General features: G+C 35.0%; 1 protein-coding gene and 1 long non-coding RNA gene across 6 annotated transcripts in view; one reads left to right on the top strand and one right to left on the bottom strand.

The window, feature by feature from the left end:
• Lrp1b (LDL receptor related protein 1B) overlaps positions 1 to 18,898 on the top strand; it is a 1,779,935-nt gene that overhangs the window by 1,474,254 nt on the left and 286,783 nt on the right. For all 5 annotated transcript variants that reach the window (XM_078017329.1, XM_078017328.1, XM_078017330.1 and 2 more), the window contains exons 44-45: positions 11,554 to 11,746; positions 12,331 to 12,456. In XM_078017329.1, coding sequence (XP_077873455.1) covers positions 11,554 to 11,746; positions 12,331 to 12,456 — 319 coding nt within the window. The remainder of the gene's footprint in view (positions 1 to 11,553; positions 11,747 to 12,330; positions 12,457 to 18,898) is intronic.
• On the bottom strand, positions 15,312 to 17,969 carry LOC144365531 (uncharacterized). The gene is made up of 2 exons (XR_013424065.1): positions 17,522 to 17,969; positions 15,312 to 17,003 (listed from the first exon to the last, which is right to left on the bottom strand). It is a non-coding gene; the product is annotated as an uncharacterized LOC144365531 (long non-coding RNA).

Raw genomic sequence — 18,898 nt, 5'->3', positions numbered from 1 at the left:
AACAAAAAATAAATTATAGAAAGAACACAACACATCTACTAATGAATCAGTTTTTCTGGTGGTAGACCATCCCTGGGTTCAATCTCCAATACTACACAAAGAAAATAAAAAAAAAAATCAGATTTTTTTCTAGTTCCTAACCCCAGGACAAAATCCATATAGTAAAACCATTTCAGATCTTGGATACTCTGGATCTAAAACAGTATCACATGATTTAGTGTATTTGTGACCTTGAGCTAATGAAGCTCTTCAAGTTTCAATCCTCACCAATGAAACATGGTTTAAAATTATATCTAGCACGTGGGTTAATGTGAAGATTTAATTATGTATTACACATGTAATAAGTGTGCATCCTATACATTATAAGCATTTATGAAACATTAACTCTGTATTGGTGATTAAAAAGGGTTAAAAGATGAGTGAATAAATGAATGTCCCCTGGGTTCTGGTAAGAAGGAGTCTTCCATTTTAAAATATTGCTCTAATTAATTTTACTTCACCTATATCTCATGCTCAAAATATCACAAAGATTATCCTTTGTCTGGACAAATGCTGGTGATCTTGAATGGCTACCTTATAATACTTCTTGCTATTTTCTAATTAGAAGCATATTTAATTATGCTTTTATGTGTATACAAATATTCCACAATTAAACCCAACATTTTGTATAAATAATATGCACTAGTAAACAAAACTAAACAAATCAAAAAAGCAAACCTGTAATGACATGCCTATTCAAAACCTGAAGAGCTTACCATTATTTTCAAAACAAAATTCAGACTCACCACTTTAGCCTACAGGAAGGAAGCCCTGCTTGCTGGCCATCCCTGCCTGCTCAACAGGCTCAGATTTAGAGCTTCTCCCAGAGTTGAGCAATAGCTATACTCCACGCTTTTGTTCAGTTTCCCAGCATTTCACACTTTGCCCTCATTCTTTTTTTTTTTTAAATGTTCTCTTTTTTTTATTGGTTGTTCATAACATTACAAAGCTCTTGACATGTCATATTTCATACATTAGAATCAAGTGGGTTATGAACTCCCATTTTTACCCCAAATACAGATTGCAGAATCACATCGGTTACACATCCACATTTTTACATACTGCCATATTAGTGACTGTTGTATTCTGCTACCTTTCCTATCCTCTACTATCCCCTCTCCCCTCCCCTCCCATCTTCTCTCTCTACCCCATCTACTGTAATTCATTTCCCTCCATGTTTGTTATCCCATTCCCCTCACAACCTCTTATATGTAATTTTGTATAACAATGGGAGTCTCCCTCCATTTTCCTGGGAACAAATTTTTACCCCTCACACTTCAGATAGAGCCCTAATATCCAGAGTATACAAAGAACTCAAAAAATTAGACAATAAGAAAACAAATAACCCAATCAACAAATGGACCAAGAACATGAACAAACACTTCACAGAGGAGGACATACAATCAATCAACAAATACATGAAAAAATGCTCACCATCTCTAGCAGTCAAGGAAATGCAAATCAAAACCACCCTAAGATACCATCTCACTCCAGTAAAATTGGCGGCCATGATGAAGTCAAACAACAACAAGTGTTGGCGAGGATGTGGGGAAAAGGGTACACTTGTACATTGCTGGTGGGACTGTAAACGGGTGTGGCCAATTTGGAAAGCAGTATGGAGATTCCTTGGAAAGCTGGGAATGGAACCACCATTTGACCCAGCTATTGTCCTTCTCGGACTATTCCCTGAAGACCTTAAAAGAGCGCAGGGATACTGCCACATCGATGTTCATAGCAGCACAATTCACAATTGCTAGACTGTGGAATCAACCCAGATGCCCTTCAATAGATGAAGGGATTAAAAAAATGTGGCATTTGCCCTCATTCTTGACTTTCACATCATGTATTCCTCTGCCCAAAGCCCTTCCTTCTTTCTTGCCTCTTTACATGTAAATTCATTTTTTTTTCCTTTGCTTCTAGATCTCTTCCCACCATTAAGGGAGACAGTGAACCTATATAAGTCATTTTCATGGGGGAAGGTAGAGAATGAAGTGAGTGGGTAGAGGTTAAGACAGATGAAAAAACACCTTTTTTGATGCCAAAATACTTCTACTAGGTTGCAATTTTCAAACCAAATTTTGAAAAAGCCTTTATCACAGCCAGATCAGAGGGTAGATGCTTAGCCCAAACCTTGAAACTCAAAACACTTGAAACTCAAAACACTTGAGCTGTGTCTGGTACATGTCACCCATCTACACATTTCTTAGGCCCAGACTTCAGGGCAAACCTAAGGCAGCCAATAGTTCCCCAAGATCTTTGAGAATTTGGGAAACTCCTGGGAAGCTGTAAAGGACATTGAACTTATACTTCTTTTGAGTTAGTTGTAAATTCACAGTATTCGATTAACTGGGTAGCAATAGATGCTAAGTTGGAAAAAAAAAATCAGCCTCCTTTTCATTTCTACACAACTTCTTATTATCATTTTTCTCCTTTTAGTTCTACAACCATACTGTAATTAGAAAGTTATAAACAGTAGGAGAAGTAGACTGTAGTGATCTTATCCTAATTTGGCTAGCTGTAGAAGTCCCTCAGCTTCTTTTAAGTGAATACAGAAAAAACCCTATGATATTAATTTGTAAAAAATAATAAAAAAAGAAATATATATTCTATCTAACCTTGTGGACCCTATTGTGTGTATGAGAGGATTATTTTGTTTTACTTTTATTTTTTTTCTATTTTATAATTTTTGCTTCCCAAAATGGATCCCCACAACATCAGCATTAATGCCACTTGTTAGAAATGCAAAATATTAAGTTCCAAACAGACATAGTGAGTCAGAATCTGAATTTTAACAAATCCTCCAAGTAATTTTTGTGCACATTAACTTTGAGAAATATTATTGCATAAAACAAAAATTACTTTTATACTCAGAAAAATTGAAGTAATTGTTTTAATAAAAGGGCAATTAGCATTAATTTGGAAAGAATGAAGCAGGGTTTTGGGGAAATCAGGAAGATGACATTGTTAATTGTTTCATAATAATTTGGAGTTTGATACAGTATGGGTTAGAGACATGGGATTTATTTTGTAAATTACTGTAGTTTTCAAATTATCTATTTCTCCAAACAATTTGAATTGTAGTAGTCCATAAGTATTATAAGAGTGGAATGAATTAATTCCTAAGAAGGAAATATGTGACACAAGGAAGGGGTTGAGATCTACAGACAGTCTAAGATGCTTGATAATCAAACCACTGGTGTAACTTGAAACTTTAGCTGAGATTCCTAATTCTGTGCTCCTAATTTTTTAAATCAACATAAAGGATATTACAACTTCCTCACAATTGATAGTAAAACATTCATATTAGTACCTCACATGTGGAAACATTTTCACATGTGGAAACATATTTTCAATTTTTTAAAGTCTTTTTTGGTACTGGGGATTGAACACAGTGGTGCTTCACCACTGAGCTATATCCATTATGGTTTTCATATTAGGTGTCCTTCAAAAGCTCATGTGTGAGATAATGCAAGATGGTTTAGAGTTGAAATGATTGATGAATTAATCCCCTGATAGGGATTAACTGAATGATGACTATAGGCAGGTAGAGTGTGGCTGAAGGAGGTGGGTCATTGGGGCCACAAATTTGGGATATATATTTGTTGAGTTGAGCTTAATCTCTCTCTGCTTCCTGATCACCATGTGACCTGCTTTCCTCCACCACACTCTTTGGCCTCACCTCTAACCCCATGAGGAATAGATCTGGCTGTCTGTGGACTGAGACTTCTGAAACTGAGCCTCCAAATAAACTTACCCATCTCTAAAATTGTAATGGTCAGATCTTTTAGTCACAACAGTAAAAAAAGCTGAGTAAAACAATCCCCAACACTTTTTAATTTTTATTTTGAGTTAGTGTCTCACTAAGTGGCTTAGAAATGATCTAAGTTGCCTCTTGCCTCAGTGTCCTGAAGCACTGAAAATGTAGGCGTTGTGTCAGTGTGTCCAGTCCATGTGGAAAACTTTTAGAATATATTTGCTATTATACTTTAGAGTTAAACTTTAGATTAAATTCTAAACGCCATATCAACTAGATATATTATCACTTTGACAAGTTGCACAATCTCTCCAAGCCTCCTTAGCTCCTTTATATATGCATAAAACTGGTAATAATCCCCGTCTCAAGGAACAATTTTAAGAATTAAATGATGTAATATTTGTAGTGCCTTGTATAATTACTTATTTTATTGGCTTCAATTGATCATTAGATACGTTTGTGATTTGTATTTAATTTTGCAAATATTATTTCTTCATTATTATGAATACTTTGCAGTCATCATTCCCAAAAGACTTTTATTATTCTTTATTACTTTTTCAGTTACAAGGAAAAGTAACTTAGTGACATTTCTCTTGGAATTTTAATGAGGTCAGTGTATCATATTGATAAATTCGTGTCCAAAAATGTTTCTATTTTGTTTTCTTAACTTGATTTTAAATAAAAATAATTACTGTAGAACAATTCTTCAGGCAAAAATCACCAAAAAGCACTTAACTCTGATAGATAAAATATTTCAACACATACAAGCACACACAAACACACATACACACGCACACACACACATATATATATATACACACACATACACACACACACACACACACACACACACACACACACATACACACACACGCACACATAATGTTCCAAAAGTTTCCATATATATCCTCAGAACAGCTCTTTAAAGTCCCCAAAGCAAGTTTTGAGCAGGTCCATCTTACAGATGAGCAAGCTAAAATTCAACAAAGTGAAACATCTTCCCTAAATCCACTTTGTTAAAGATAACCCAGTGATCATTTGCGTGTAGTTGTTCTGAGACCCAGTTCTGCACCATTTCCATTTTCCCCTAGTGAATATTGATGTGGAAATCAGAGTCATTCTGTAATTTTGAACTGAACCCTGACCACAATCTTTCCTGCTTAGGACCTAGATGAGGCCCAGGTCCACTTCTTCAACTCTATGCAACAATGTTGGCTTCATGTCAGCTGTCCAAGGAGGAAGGCACAGATTTCTTATGAATGAAAACAAACAAAATGAAAAAAAAATACTGCATTAATGTATTTTAAAACCGTTTCTGAAAATTTTTATAGCCTTAGAGGCAAATTCTTTTAAAGCTCTTGGGCTTACTTAAAATTTATAAAATTCTCCTTTTCTTCCTCCTTCTCACTCGCCCTCCTTGTGTCCTTCCTCTCTCTCATCCTCCTCATTCATATATACTGGTATATCCTATTGTTCCAAAGCTGCTTGCAGATATACTTATTATTTCTAAAAGTATTTTTGAGAAATTCTGGGCCTTTAATTTTAATAATCATGTCCACATCAATTTTTCTTCTCATTTCTTTTTCTCATTTATGTGCCATTGTATGTTTAAAAAAATCAAGACACTTCTAAAAATGCTAAGGCAGACTTTACTGCATACAATTTTGATAGGTTCAGAGACTTCTATGATGGGATTTTGCAGTAGGGGAAAAAGATTGATCTCCACTCTGAATACAACAAGGAAAAGAGGGTATTTATAGACTGGGATCAGAGTGGATGGAAAATTATTAAAAGGAAATCTTAGAGATAAGGGAGGATTCTGACTAAAATGAGTGAACAGGAGTTTTGCTGAAAGTAGGCTGAGGTAATCAAACTTCATCTGGGGAATGGTAGAAACTGAGGAATTCGATCAGATATTTAGGGTGATCAGATATCAAGGGTAAGAGTTCTGACTCAACTGACTTAACAGGAATTTTACTAAAATTGAGTTCTTGAAGACATGCCAAGGACAGACGCTAGTTGAAAAGAGCTCAGAGGAGCTTAGCTACAGTTTGGTCAAAGAGAGATTCTCTGACATATGGACGTATGCAATTTGTTTATGAATTCACCTATAAATAGACATTTGAATGTTTTTCATTTGTTCCTATTACAAATAATTTTTTTTCTGAATGTATATATGCAACTATTTGAATGGATGCATGTTTTCATTTTCTTGGGTAAATAAAGACATAAAGGTAGAAGGGTAGATCACACATTAGTTGTATTTTTAACTTTACCAGATAATACAAAGTGACCCTATCCATAATACACACACATTGGTTGTACCACATTCCATTCCTACAAGTTCCCCTATGTCACACTAACCTTGTTATGACTTGCCTTTTTAGTTTTCAGCCCTTCTAAAAGTTGTCTCATGATACATTGTGATTTTTACTTGCTTTCCCCTACTACCTAATGATATTTATTATGTTCGTATGTGATTATTTGCCAAGCATGTACCATCACTTCTTTAAAGAGATGTCTTTAATACAGTGTAATTTTATGTATTCTTTAATTGTGTTGCTTATTCATTTTATTATTGAGTTTTACGAGTTCTTAGTATACTCTGGTTACAAGTCTTTTTTTATACTTACAATATATAGGTATTTTCTTACGGTTTCCACTTATTGTTTCATTCTCTTACCTCTTTTATTTGAAAAACAAGACTTTTCAATTTTGATAAAGTTCACTTTGTTGAATTTACTAAGCAGTCATACTTTTTTGATGTTATACCTAAAAATCTTGGTAAGGGCAATCATGAAGATTTTGTTGCTAGTTGTTTTTTTTTTTTTTTTCTCTAGAAGATGTATAGTTTAATATAGGTTTTGAATTTAGATTTATAATCATTTTCAGCTAATTTTGCCCACAGTGTGAGGTATGCTTGAAACCTTTCTTTTTAAAATTTTTGTATTAATATATACACTTGTTCAAGTACCATTTGATAAAAAATTCTATTTTAAAAGGCTTTGTATTTATGTCAAAAATACTTATTATATGCATATGTGTGTATTTTTATGAACTTTATCACCTGTTTTGTTGATATATTTGGTTACATTTGCTAACCCTATACTGTCTTTAAATTTATTGGTTCATTTTAGTTGTACATGACAGTAGAATCAACCTTGATATAATTATACAAACATGGAATATATCTTATTCTAGTTAGGATCCCATTCTTATGGACGTACACGATGGTGGGATTCACTGTGTTGTTTTCATATGCACATGGGAAAATTATGTGAAATTTATTTTACTGTCTTTTCCTTGCCTAGCCCCCTTCCTTCTCTCCATTCCCCATCATCTCATCTACAAAACTTCATCTTTTCCCCTCAACAACCCTATTGTGAAATAGCTTTCACATAGCAGAGAAGACATTCCACCTTTGACTTTTGGGGACAAGTTTATTTCACTTAGCATGACAGTCTCAGATCCATCCATTTGCTGGAAAATATAAAGTTGTTCTTCTTTATGAATGAGCAATATTCCACTGTGTATAGATACCACATTTTAAAACTTCATTCTCTGTTGAAAGGCACCTACATTGGTTCCATAGTTTAGCTATAGTGAATTGTGTTGCTATAAAGATTGACGTGGCTATGACTTTATAGTTTGCTGATTTTAAGTCCTTTGGGCATATGGCAAGGAGTGAGATAACTGGGTCAAATGGTGGTTGCATTCCGAGTTTACTGAGGAATCTCCATACTGCTTTCCGGAGTGGTTGCATCAATTTGCAGTCCCACCAGCAATATATGAATGCAATGGTTTTCTCACATACTCACCAAAATTTATGGTTTCCTTTATTTTTGATAATTGCCATTCTGACTGAAGTAAAAAAGAATTTCACTCTAGTTTTTATTTGCATTTCTCTAATGGATAGTGATGTTGAAATAATTTTAATATAACTATTTGGCATGCATATTTCTTCTTCTATAAAGTATCTATTCTGTTACTTTACCCATTTATTAATTGGTTTATTTGTTTGTTTGTTTGTTTTGTGTGTGTGTGTTAAGTGCTTTGATTTCTTTATATATCCTGGAGATTAATGTTCTCTCTGAGGTACAGGTAGCAAAGATTTTCTTCCATTCTATAGGCTATCTCTTTATGTCCTTGATTGTTTCCTTTGTTGTGAATAAGCTTTTTAGTGTGATGCCATATCATTTATTGATCTTTTATTTTACTTCTTTCACTTTAGGAGTCTTGTTAAAGAAGTCATTTACTGAGCCTACATGTTGAAGTGTTGGGCCTACTCTCTTTTCCAGAGTATATAGGATTTCTGGTCTAATACCTAGGTCCTTGATCTACTTTGAGCTGAGTTTTGTGTAAGGTGAAACATAGGGAATAAATTTCACTGTACTACATATGGATTTCCCGTTTTCCCAGCACCATTTGTTGAAGAGGCTCTCTTCTCTCCAATATATGTTTTTGGTCTCTTTTCTAAAGATTGTTTCGACTACTTTGGGTTTCTTACTTTCCAAATGAATTTTGTGACTGCTTTTTCTATTTTCATGAAGAATTTTTTGAATTTTGATGGTAATTGAATTAAATCTATATAGTGCCTTTGGTAGTACAGCCATTTTGACAACATTAGTTCTGCCTATCTAAGAACATAGGAGGTCATTCCATCATCTTGTAAGGTATTCCTTAATTTCTTTCTTTAGTGTTCTGTGTATAGGCCTTTCAACTCTATTGTGGATTGATTCTCCCAATACTTTTTTCAAGCCTACTGTGAATGGGATAATTTTCTCAATTTCTCTTTCATATGATACATAATTGGAGCATAAGAATGCAGTTGATTTATGAATGTTAATTTTGTAACTGGCTACTTTGCTGAATTCATGTATGAGTTCTAGAGGTATCCTGATGGAATTTTGGGAGGCTTCTCAATATAGAATCATATCATCAACTAACAAATAGTTTTATCTCTTTTTCTACTCTTATCCCTGTTATTTCATTTTTTTGCCTTATTGCGCTGGCTAGAGATTTCAAGACTATTTTGAATAGAGTAGTGAAAGAAGGCATCCCTATCTTGTTCTTGTTTTTAGAGGTAATGTTTTCAGTTTTATTTTATTTTTTTAATTTAGAATGCTATTCGCCTTGGGTTTGTCATATATAGCTTTTACAATGTTGAGTTATAATTTTTCCTATAGTGTCTTATAACTATCTTGTTGTAATACTTTAAATATGATAATATAGGTCCTCTAACATTTTTTTTTGTTTTACAACTTTAGATTTTTGGCATTTTACATAAGTTTTGGAAGCAGCTTCTCAACTTATATATAAAATATCTGAATGATTTTAATTGAAAAATACATTTAGTATATTCATTTAAGGAGAAATGACATTTTAACAGTATTTTACTATAAAAAGAACAAGAGATACCTCTTTATTTTGTGTTTTATTAATTTTTGTTAGCAACATTTTGCAGTTCTCTTTGTATACATGTTTTTCACACTTACACATATTTCATAATGATAGTACTGTTATAAAAATGTTAAAAAGTTTAATTTCCAACTATTCATTATAATTATGAAACATACAATTGATTTTTTATCAATGTCATGTCTTGCAACTGTATTCACAGTTACAGCATATTTTTATTTGTTTACTTAGTTTTTGTAGATACTTAGGATTTTATGTAAGGAATTTTGTCATCTGCAAATAATGAAGTTTAGATTTTTATCTTATAATGTGTATTTCTTTCCTTCCTTCTCTCTTTCTTTCTTTCTTTCTTTCTTTCTTTCTTTCTTTCTTTCTTTCTTTCTTTCTTTCTTTCTTTCTTTCTTTCTTTCTATTTGACCTGTTATACTGGTTAGAATCTAGAATAACATTGAATAAAATGAGGGAGAGTGGTCCTTATTTCCTTGTTCGTGTTTTATTTCTGTTCATATATCTATTCTGTTTTTCAGGAATGAAAATTCTTTTAATTCTTCTGTACCTATTGAGATATTATTATGATTTTTTTAGTGTGTTAATACAGTGAAATATTTTTATTTTTTGATTTTAAAAAAATCTTATATCAACAATTATTACTGGCATAAATCACATCATCTCCTGAGGCATTATGTTTTGTTGATCTCAAAGAATGGATGTTTTAAATTTGACTTTTCTATATAGTTTCTCTCTCTCTCCCTCTCTTTTAACTTCTTTGATTTTCCTCTGATCTTTGTTCTTTCTCTTCTTAATTTTGGGATTAGTTCCTTTTCTTCTAGTTTCTTAAGGTGGAAATTGAGGTTATTGATTTAAGAATTTTCTTCTTTTTTTTGCAGTGTAGTTTACTGGTATAAATTTTCACATTACCTTGAAAATTACTGAGCTTTACTTTGAGAGATAGTGAAGCTATTTGGAGTGAGTTTCATTCTTTCATGTCTTGCTTTAAAGGTTTGCTAGGATGAGAACACAGTTTAGTCTAGGGTTAATTATTTTTCACTGCTGCAGTAAGACTTCCAAGGCCTCAACTCAGACCCATGAATCAGAGTGTTTCTACAGCTAGCTCCTATTGAAAGACATGGTTACCAGACCTGTGCCAACTTTGGTACTCTCTGTTGCCGTCTCCTGGCTTCTTCTCCAACTGGCATGTGTGTGCACTTGCCAGTGCCTAGCTGAGTGCCCAGGAGCACCTGGGCACCCCTGAGCTCTATTTTCCAACTCCTGCCTTATGAGATCTAGCCTCTGTCCTGTCATAATTCTGCCTTTCCATAATCTCACTCAGGAAGTTCTTTGGGTTTTGTTTGGATTCCTCCATGCTAATTGCGTCTACCATGGAATACATATCATGTGTTTTCTTTTATTGAGGAATTACTGCCTTTTCTGACATCCAAAGCATTAATTAATTTTGCCTCATGTATTTTTATAAGATTCTAAGTTGCTTTTGTAAAACAAATATGAGCCCTTCTAATTCATCTTGATCTGAAAATTTGGTCTTCCTTGTTCAATTTTATTGCCAGAATATATTTACCTGTTTTAATTGCTCATGTTGTAAACTTCTGCAAAAAGAACCTGGACCTTATTATTCTGAATATTCCATATGAAGTTCCAAGAATTTGATAAGTGTCTGCTATGTGACTGGTGATTCCTTACTGAATGTTTTTGGTAATGTTATTCTCATAATTTTGACTTGATGATTTTGGTTTATACTACTGAAAAATCCAATAGTTTATACAAATTCAATGATTAAATAAAATTACAGGTGAAGCATCCCTAACTCACAAATCAAAAATGATATATTCCAAAATCTCAAACTTTTTGAACATGGACATAATGCTGCATGTGAGAAATTCCACAATGACATTGCAGGATTGGTTGCAGTAGCAACATGGGCATCGTAAAAAAATATTGTATGGAACCAACTTTGGGCTATGTCTTTATGCATGGAACATTAATGAAATTTGTGTTTAGATGCAGGTCCTATTTCCATATTTGTATGCAAATATTCCAGAATCTGAAGAAATCTGAAACTACTTTGTTTATAAAAATTGTGGATTAGAGATACTAATCCTGAGCAATAGAAATATTAAATAAACACATGACAATACTAAAGATGATAAAACATTTAAAATAAACTATGAAGTGTATTATAACAATCCATTTAGTGGATGATATTTTTATCTGATAATTTTAATTGATTACATCCAATTCATCTTAATCATTTTTTTTGAGCACAAGTATATGTGGATATATGAATACCTGTCTTTTCACTGTAAAAACATTTTAATTTATTCCAGGTGATTGTTAAATCTGGGCCAGGGACTTTCCTCAGTCTGGCAGTTTATGACAATTACATCTTCTGGTCAGACTGGGGAAGAAGAGCTATCCTGCGTTCCAACAAGTACACAGGAGGAGACACAAAGATTCTTCGATCTGATATTCCACACCAACCAATGGGAATCATAGCTGTTGCCAATGACACAAATAGCTGTAAGTTACATTAGAAAAAAAGTCCTAATTTTATGATATGATCTCTCAAAAATTATCGGTGGATTTTTGTTTTCTCTTAGTTCTAGAGACCAGTGTTCAGGATTAGAGTCTTCGATATACTGAAATCTTCTGAAATGTTTAAGTATCTTTGAAAATGCCTTGCCACCAGAGGAACAATTATTTGTGTCTGGAGTTTTATTCCACTGTCTGATACTTCTCATATCTGAATATTCAGACTGAGTTGGTTCCAGAATAATGATATTTCTCTATAAGCTTTGTATCAGGGCTTAAAAATCCTTCAATCACTGTGCTACTCACAAAATTGCAGTTTACATTATCATTTTGGTTCCTAGAAGAACTATTTCATTTGAGACCATGGTATCCTTGACAAATCCAGTAGAAATATTTGTGTTATATATTTTTCTAATGTAGTTATCATTCAGAAAGTTTGGATTTTCAAAAGTTCTGAAATGTTGTTATATCTTTGAGAGATCAGAGCTGTTTGATATCTTTCTATTAATCTGTATCTGTCATAGAATAGGTACTCAGTATGAAATGTTGCCAATAAAGCCTCTTCATTGCAGGTGAACTTTCTCCATGTGCATTATTGAATGGGGGTTGCCATGACCTCTGCCTTTTAACCCCTGATGGGAGAGTAAATTGTTCCTGTAGGGGGGACCGAATATTGCTAGATGACAACAGATGTGTGAGTAAGTAAAGACAAACACGATATAGTATGACTTGTCTGCTCAGAATAGCTTATTTATCTACTGAAATGATTCAAATGTACTCATGAAATCATAATATCCTCCAATATTAGAAGTTAAGCTGGTTTATCTTTCTCTTGTAAGAACTCAGTTCACCCTTTTATTTAGTTACAGTACCCTGTGACAGAGAGTATCACACAAGGCCCCTGGTGCTTATGAACTGGAAGGTGTTGGAGCTACAGAAGTACCAACACAATGAGCATCTGAAAACTTGTAGCTGTGACTTTGTGAGAATCAGTCAATTACAAAATTAATTAAAGCTGAAATAAACTGGAATATAGGCAGTATATCCGTAGTCTTGCAGTAAAACCACTCACAGTCCATCACAGTATGTAAATGAGAGGGAATGGCTCATGCAGCTTATTTGTAATCATTTCCAAACTGTTAATTAAGAATGTAACATTGCAGTCTTGCATGATGTTTATGCTTCCCAAAGGCATTACAATCTTTAATTAGTATCATTACAATATACACTTATTAACAGCTAGGTTTCCAAAACTCTTTCCAAAATAAATAACGGTTCAAGTATTCCGATATTGCTGTGAAAAATTAGCAAGCAACATAAAAAAGGTTAATTTCCCCTTAACATTAAGACTATCTCTATATGAGAAAGGTAGAATGAGAATCATCTTGTTAGAAATTGATCAACTCACTCTCAAAATGTTGATTTGAAAATTTTCCTCACTTATATCCTCATCTCTTATTTTTTTATCATAGAAGATAAGCAGAGCTAGATATATTTACATTATAAAATAAATATTTTTATATTTATCTTCAGTCTTTTTCTAATCTTCAATCAGCAGGAGGATCTTCTCTTTGACCTGCTGTGTACTGTATCACTTTGCACATTTGTACTGTAACCCAAAAGCATACCTCTTAGCAAAATGGAGAGAAGTCGTTTTGTTTAAGAATTTGCCAAAGCAAATGAGAGAATCAGTGAATGTAAATGCAGAGAGTCAACTTTAGTAACTCAGGCCACAGATCCCCCACCCCCGCTTTTGTTTTTGGTCACCTAACACTTCCCTGGATTGTTCAAGCAATGGCTTAAACTCTCAATTTTCCTTCCTGGTTTCAGTTCTAATGACCTGTATCTGATGCTGTCTGTAAACCTGGAATATTAGTCATGCATTGGAATCACCCATGTTTCCTTCACAGGTCACTGCAGGCTAGTGTCAAAGCACTGACTTTAGTCAAAACAGCAAGGCTTATTTGTATACAGTGCAGGCCTATTGCTGCAAAATAGTCTATATACAACTGTGCCTCCTAAGCCAACTGCTTCTCTCTATGTATGAGAGGAAATAAATCAATCAGAAAAACATGATTTTAAACAAGCACAGTTTCATTCTTATGGAACTTTAGAGTGATACAGGAGTCCTCAGGGGTGACAAATTGTTATAGAGAAAGACTGTATCCATTGCACATGTATACTGAAATCCTGTGTTCTAGTGGAGAGATTGGAAAGTAACTGTAAGCTTCTTTTTGTGAAATCCATCTTTGAAATATGAGAATGTTTCTGGTACATCTGTGTTCATACCTGAATGAGCTCACCTGGAGTTCCTTCTGTATGTTAATGGCATCATAAAATGGGTAAAAGGCCATTTACAAACACCTTCCTGAGGACAAAGGAGGGAAAACCATTTTTTTTTTTTGTCATAACTGTGGACAAAAGATTAAGCAGTTACGTAGTTCCTTTAGAAGCAACATTGATAACCTTATCAACATCCAAAACAGAAAAAAAGAAAAACAAACATAATTTTTAAGTAAATATCATATAAGAGAATGACAGCTAAACCACATTTTTGTTTCTAGACAGAAACAGAAAATATTCAATATAATTTTATGAAATGAGCTCACCTGAGCAAGAAGTATACCCATACTGTATTGAATTTTGCATAATTGAAAAAAAATGGGAGTTTAGTACTGTAGTCCATAGTAGTAAAATCAGGGACTAGGGAGACTAGGGAAAGGGGATCACAAGTTCAAGGCCAGCCTTGTCAATTTAGCTGTTTCAAAAGAAAACATAAAAGGCTGGAGTTGTATCTCAGTGATAGAATATCTTTGGGTTCAAACCCCATTACCATAATAAATAAATAAATAAATAGATAGATAGATAAGTGTATACTTTAATTTCCCCCCAGAAGTCATAATTACAAAACTATAAATATGGCATTTTCCATCACAGCAGTTTTTCTTTTTTATTGGACAGGAGAAATGAATAGATTAGTCTTAAAATAGGCAAAATAAGTCAAGAATGCCAATAAACTTGCAGTAAGTATCTGAATTTTGCTCAGCTCACGATCTAAGGTGATTATTCCTAGTGATGTTAGCTCCCTTTGTAGTACTTTTTCCTTTTAATTTAACAATTTTTATATCTTTATTACCTTCTTTAAAATTGTGTTCTGCCTTTGCTACTCACTGACCAGTGGAGTTTATAATGCACCAGGAAAAAAATATTTAGAAAATGTTATTGAAAGAGTTAAATTAGTAGTCTTAGAAAAACACATGGGTATAAAAATGTGTTAAATGCTAGTTGAATTAAAAAATTATAAGAAAATGAAGTACTGGAATTCCAATGGTATTAGTGGCTCTTTAATCAATTATTCCTCAAAAAAAGCCTCAAAAATTTTATAGTGAGTGCTGCAGGCTGGACGGCGGGGCCCGCGTGAGCCTTGGCTCCGCTTCTGCCCGCTGCTGTTTTCACCTGCTGCCTTCCTGCTGGGCGCTTTCGCGGGTCGCTGTCAGTGCACGCCGGCTTGCGATGCTGCAATCCGGCTGAGCACAAAAACACAAGCCAGATGGAACTGAAACAAAGTTTTATTTTGTGAGAGGCCGTGTGCGTCCCCCTAACAAGCCGGTCCACACACCCACACACGTGTGTCCCTACCGGACCCGGGGGGCTCCACTTCCCCCGGAACACCCTCCTACCATCCTTCCCCAACCAATGGGAACTCTCCAGGAGTCTTGTAACTTGAGTCCCCAAATGGGCCTAAGTGAACAGTAGGAGCCCAATTTCCATATGAATGTAATACTTTGCAGTGGCTCCTAGCATCTGCCCCCTTCTGTTTAATTAAGCAATGGCAATGTGGCTAGGGACCGTGCCTGGTAGGTTGTCCAATTTAACATGTGGTTCTTACCCGTCATGGGAGAACTGACTTTTACACGTCAGTTTCCTGTCTTAGGTTGAATCCACTGTAATCAGATCAACCCGTCACTGACTACCGGTCTAGCATAGCCATGCTTGTGGATAGGCCTAAGCACCAGTGGGGGGGTGAGGTTCTTGCCTCACCTCTGTTGGCCCCCAAATTTAACTTTGGTGCCAGTGGGGGGGTGAGGTTCTTGCCTCACCTCTGTTGGCCCCCAAGTTTTAGACCATCACTAGTAGAAGGGAGGAAGATACAGAAATGCCACGACACCAAGCCAATTGACGGCTCCTTAGGAAGAACAGTAACACTGGTGACACAGCAGCTAAGATATTACAGCACTACCATAATTCACTGTATCAACAAATAGAGCACAATGCATACAGGTGATACATAGTCCAGGCAAGTTGTGTAAGCAGTTCAAAGTGGAGGAGTCTATCAATATGTCCATTTCCTCCCAAAGTAAATTAAGTCCTTGATTGAGCAGTTCAAAGTGGAGGAGTCTGTCAATATGTCCATTTTCTCCCAAAGTAAATTAAGTCCTTGATTGAGGATACTTATTGAGTTATATTGATTGATGTATCAGTTTATATAGTTTACTGTGATAGCTATCATAGAAGTTGTAGTTTGGTTTTATCTTAGTCTTCACCGGCATTGGGATGGAGATGGGAATTCTGGCCATGGTGCTAAAGAGACATTATCTTGAACAGAATTGTTAAATATAATGAAAAGGAAAGGTGAAAGTAAACAAACAGATCTGTTAACCACCTTTAAAAGCAAAATTTATAACAGCTGTTTACCTAATTTAAATTAAACCATATAAGTCACGTGATTTTTTTTTTTTTTTTTTTTTTTTTTTTGGATCCATTTATATCTATTTATACATGAGCGCTCCTTATAAATGAAATATGGACATACACACATACAGACATACAACACAAAACAGTGCATACATAACATAGAACATATAGGACAATAGTAAATAAAGGCCTTGTAGCTATACCTAGGTGAAATCTCCATTGCAATGTTTAAAAACTTTACAGTTAAAAAAAAATAAAACACAGTCAAAAAATAAAACTGATCAGAAAAACATTAACCTAGGTTTGTATGAGCTCAAAAAGAAAGAGAAAATAAATAAATAAATAAAATAGAACCTTATGATGTGGGAAAAATGTAATAATAAAATAGATATTGAAAAAGGCACCGTGGTAAATCACTGTTGTAGATGTAAGAATAGCCAAGCTGGAGCTCTGGATATCAGCTGTTATGGATTTGAGTCAAATCATCTTCTTTTTCTGTAGAAATTGTTTTAGTTAATCTCTCTGGAATCCAAATTGGTTGCTGTTCCTCCTGTGGAAAAACACAGACGGAGCCCCGACTCCAGACTATTACTGGGTCCGGACCTTTCCATTGTCCTGTTAGAATATCTTTCCAAAGTACCTTAGGCTTATGTACATTTTTCGGATACATATGTCTTTCCGCAGCACTAAGTCCTGATGAATCCAAATTTAGAAAGTTTAGAGTAAAAAGTAATAAGTTTTCTGCCATAGCCTGGACCTCTAACAATTTACTTAACAGTCTTTCGGTTTGTTTTTTACTAGATTCTAATCTACTATAAAGGTAACGTAACCCAATAAGGTAGGATAGAAGAAAGCCAAAACAGAATGAAACAGAAACGGAGAGGAGAAAAATGATTATATCAATTTTTTCTTTCTCAGGGCCGAATAACTTAAAACCTTGAGCCAACCATTTTTCCCAATTCGCCTGAAAAAATTGTAAGGCTAGAGAGCCTGAAATAAAAGCAGAATAAATCAAAACAAAAATACCCATTCTGTCGCCTTTCCTTAGGGGCGAGCGATATCACTCACCTATAAATTTTGGGCGTTCCCCGTACAAGGGCCACCAAAATGCTGCAGGCTGGACGGCGGGGCCCGCGTGAGCCTTGGCTCCGCTTCTGCCCGCTGCTGTTTTCACCTGCTGCCTTCCTGCTGGGCGCTTTCGCGGGTCGCTGTCAGTGCACGCCGGCTTGCGATGCTGCAATCCGGCTGAGCACAAAAACACAAGCCAGATGGAACTGAAACAAAGTTTTATTTTGTGAGAGGCCGTGTGCGTCCCCCTAACAAGCCGGTCCACACACCCACACACGTGTGTCCCTACCGGACCCGGGGGGCTCCACTTCCCCCGGAACACCCTCCTACCATCCTTCCCCAACCAATGGGAACTCTCCAGGAGTCTTGTAACTTGAGTCCCCAAATGGGCCTAAGTGAACAGTAGGAGCCCAATTTCCATATGAATGTAATACTTTGCAGTGGCTCCTAGCAAGTGAGGGTCTGAGATTGTGGCTCAGTGGTAGAGCGCTCACCTAGCACGGGCGGGACCCGGTTCAGTCCTCAGTACCACATTAAAAAAAAATAAATAAATAAAGGCATTGTGTTGTGTCCATCTACACCTAAAAAACAAATATTAAAAAAAATTTATAGTGAATTCTAAAATTAAGCTTTACCTCCTGCAAAGATTAATGAATTCTAATTACCTCCACCATATGACTTGCTTTCAAAGTATAATTATTCAATAAGTTGTAGAGTGAGTATATGCAAGCATGGAGCACACCCCAAAAATTGAACTCTGAAAACTTGCTAATAAGTGTATTTGTAAAAGTAAAAATGAGTTCGTTTTCCAAAATAGAGACCCTTAAAAAATATGGATCATGTGCTGGTATTGTCAACATAAAACTAACTTGTAGGAAAGGGTTTTTTTCCACATTTTTTAATGGTTGCCCTATGCTTACAATTCAAATAACCACATTAAAAACAAAATGAAACAAAAGAATCCTAATTTTTATGGAAATCCTGAAACTTAGAAATGGGACAATATGACAGTGTTCAGTTGGTGTCCATAAACTTTAGGTGTACATGCTTTCTAGATTATCATTGCATTCTACCAGCACATCCCATGGATTCCTGTGCATATTAAGCACATATTAATCTAGTCATGTGTGACAGGAAGAGAGAACTTGTTCCTTAGTTTTTCCCACATACATGAATGAGGCAAGAAGCTGATGATGATGATTTTAGCCATATCCTTCTTCTGAAGGATAGAATTGGCTACTGAGGTTTCAACAGAAGGTAGTTGGTGTCAACAGATGAAGATGCATATAAAATACTATGATTGAACATTGAAGAATTTCATTGGATTAGACAAAAGGGAATTAAGGGAAGGGAGGAGAGATGGGAATAGTAAAGACA

This window comes from Ictidomys tridecemlineatus, chromosome 7 (genome assembly GCF_052094955.1).
Source record: "Ictidomys tridecemlineatus isolate mIctTri1 chromosome 7, mIctTri1.hap1, whole genome shotgun sequence".
NCBI classification, from domain to species: domain Eukaryota; kingdom Metazoa; phylum Chordata; class Mammalia; order Rodentia; family Sciuridae; genus Ictidomys; species Ictidomys tridecemlineatus.
Note: the sequence above shows the minus strand (reverse complement) of the source record. Positions and strands in the feature narration are given on the sequence as shown.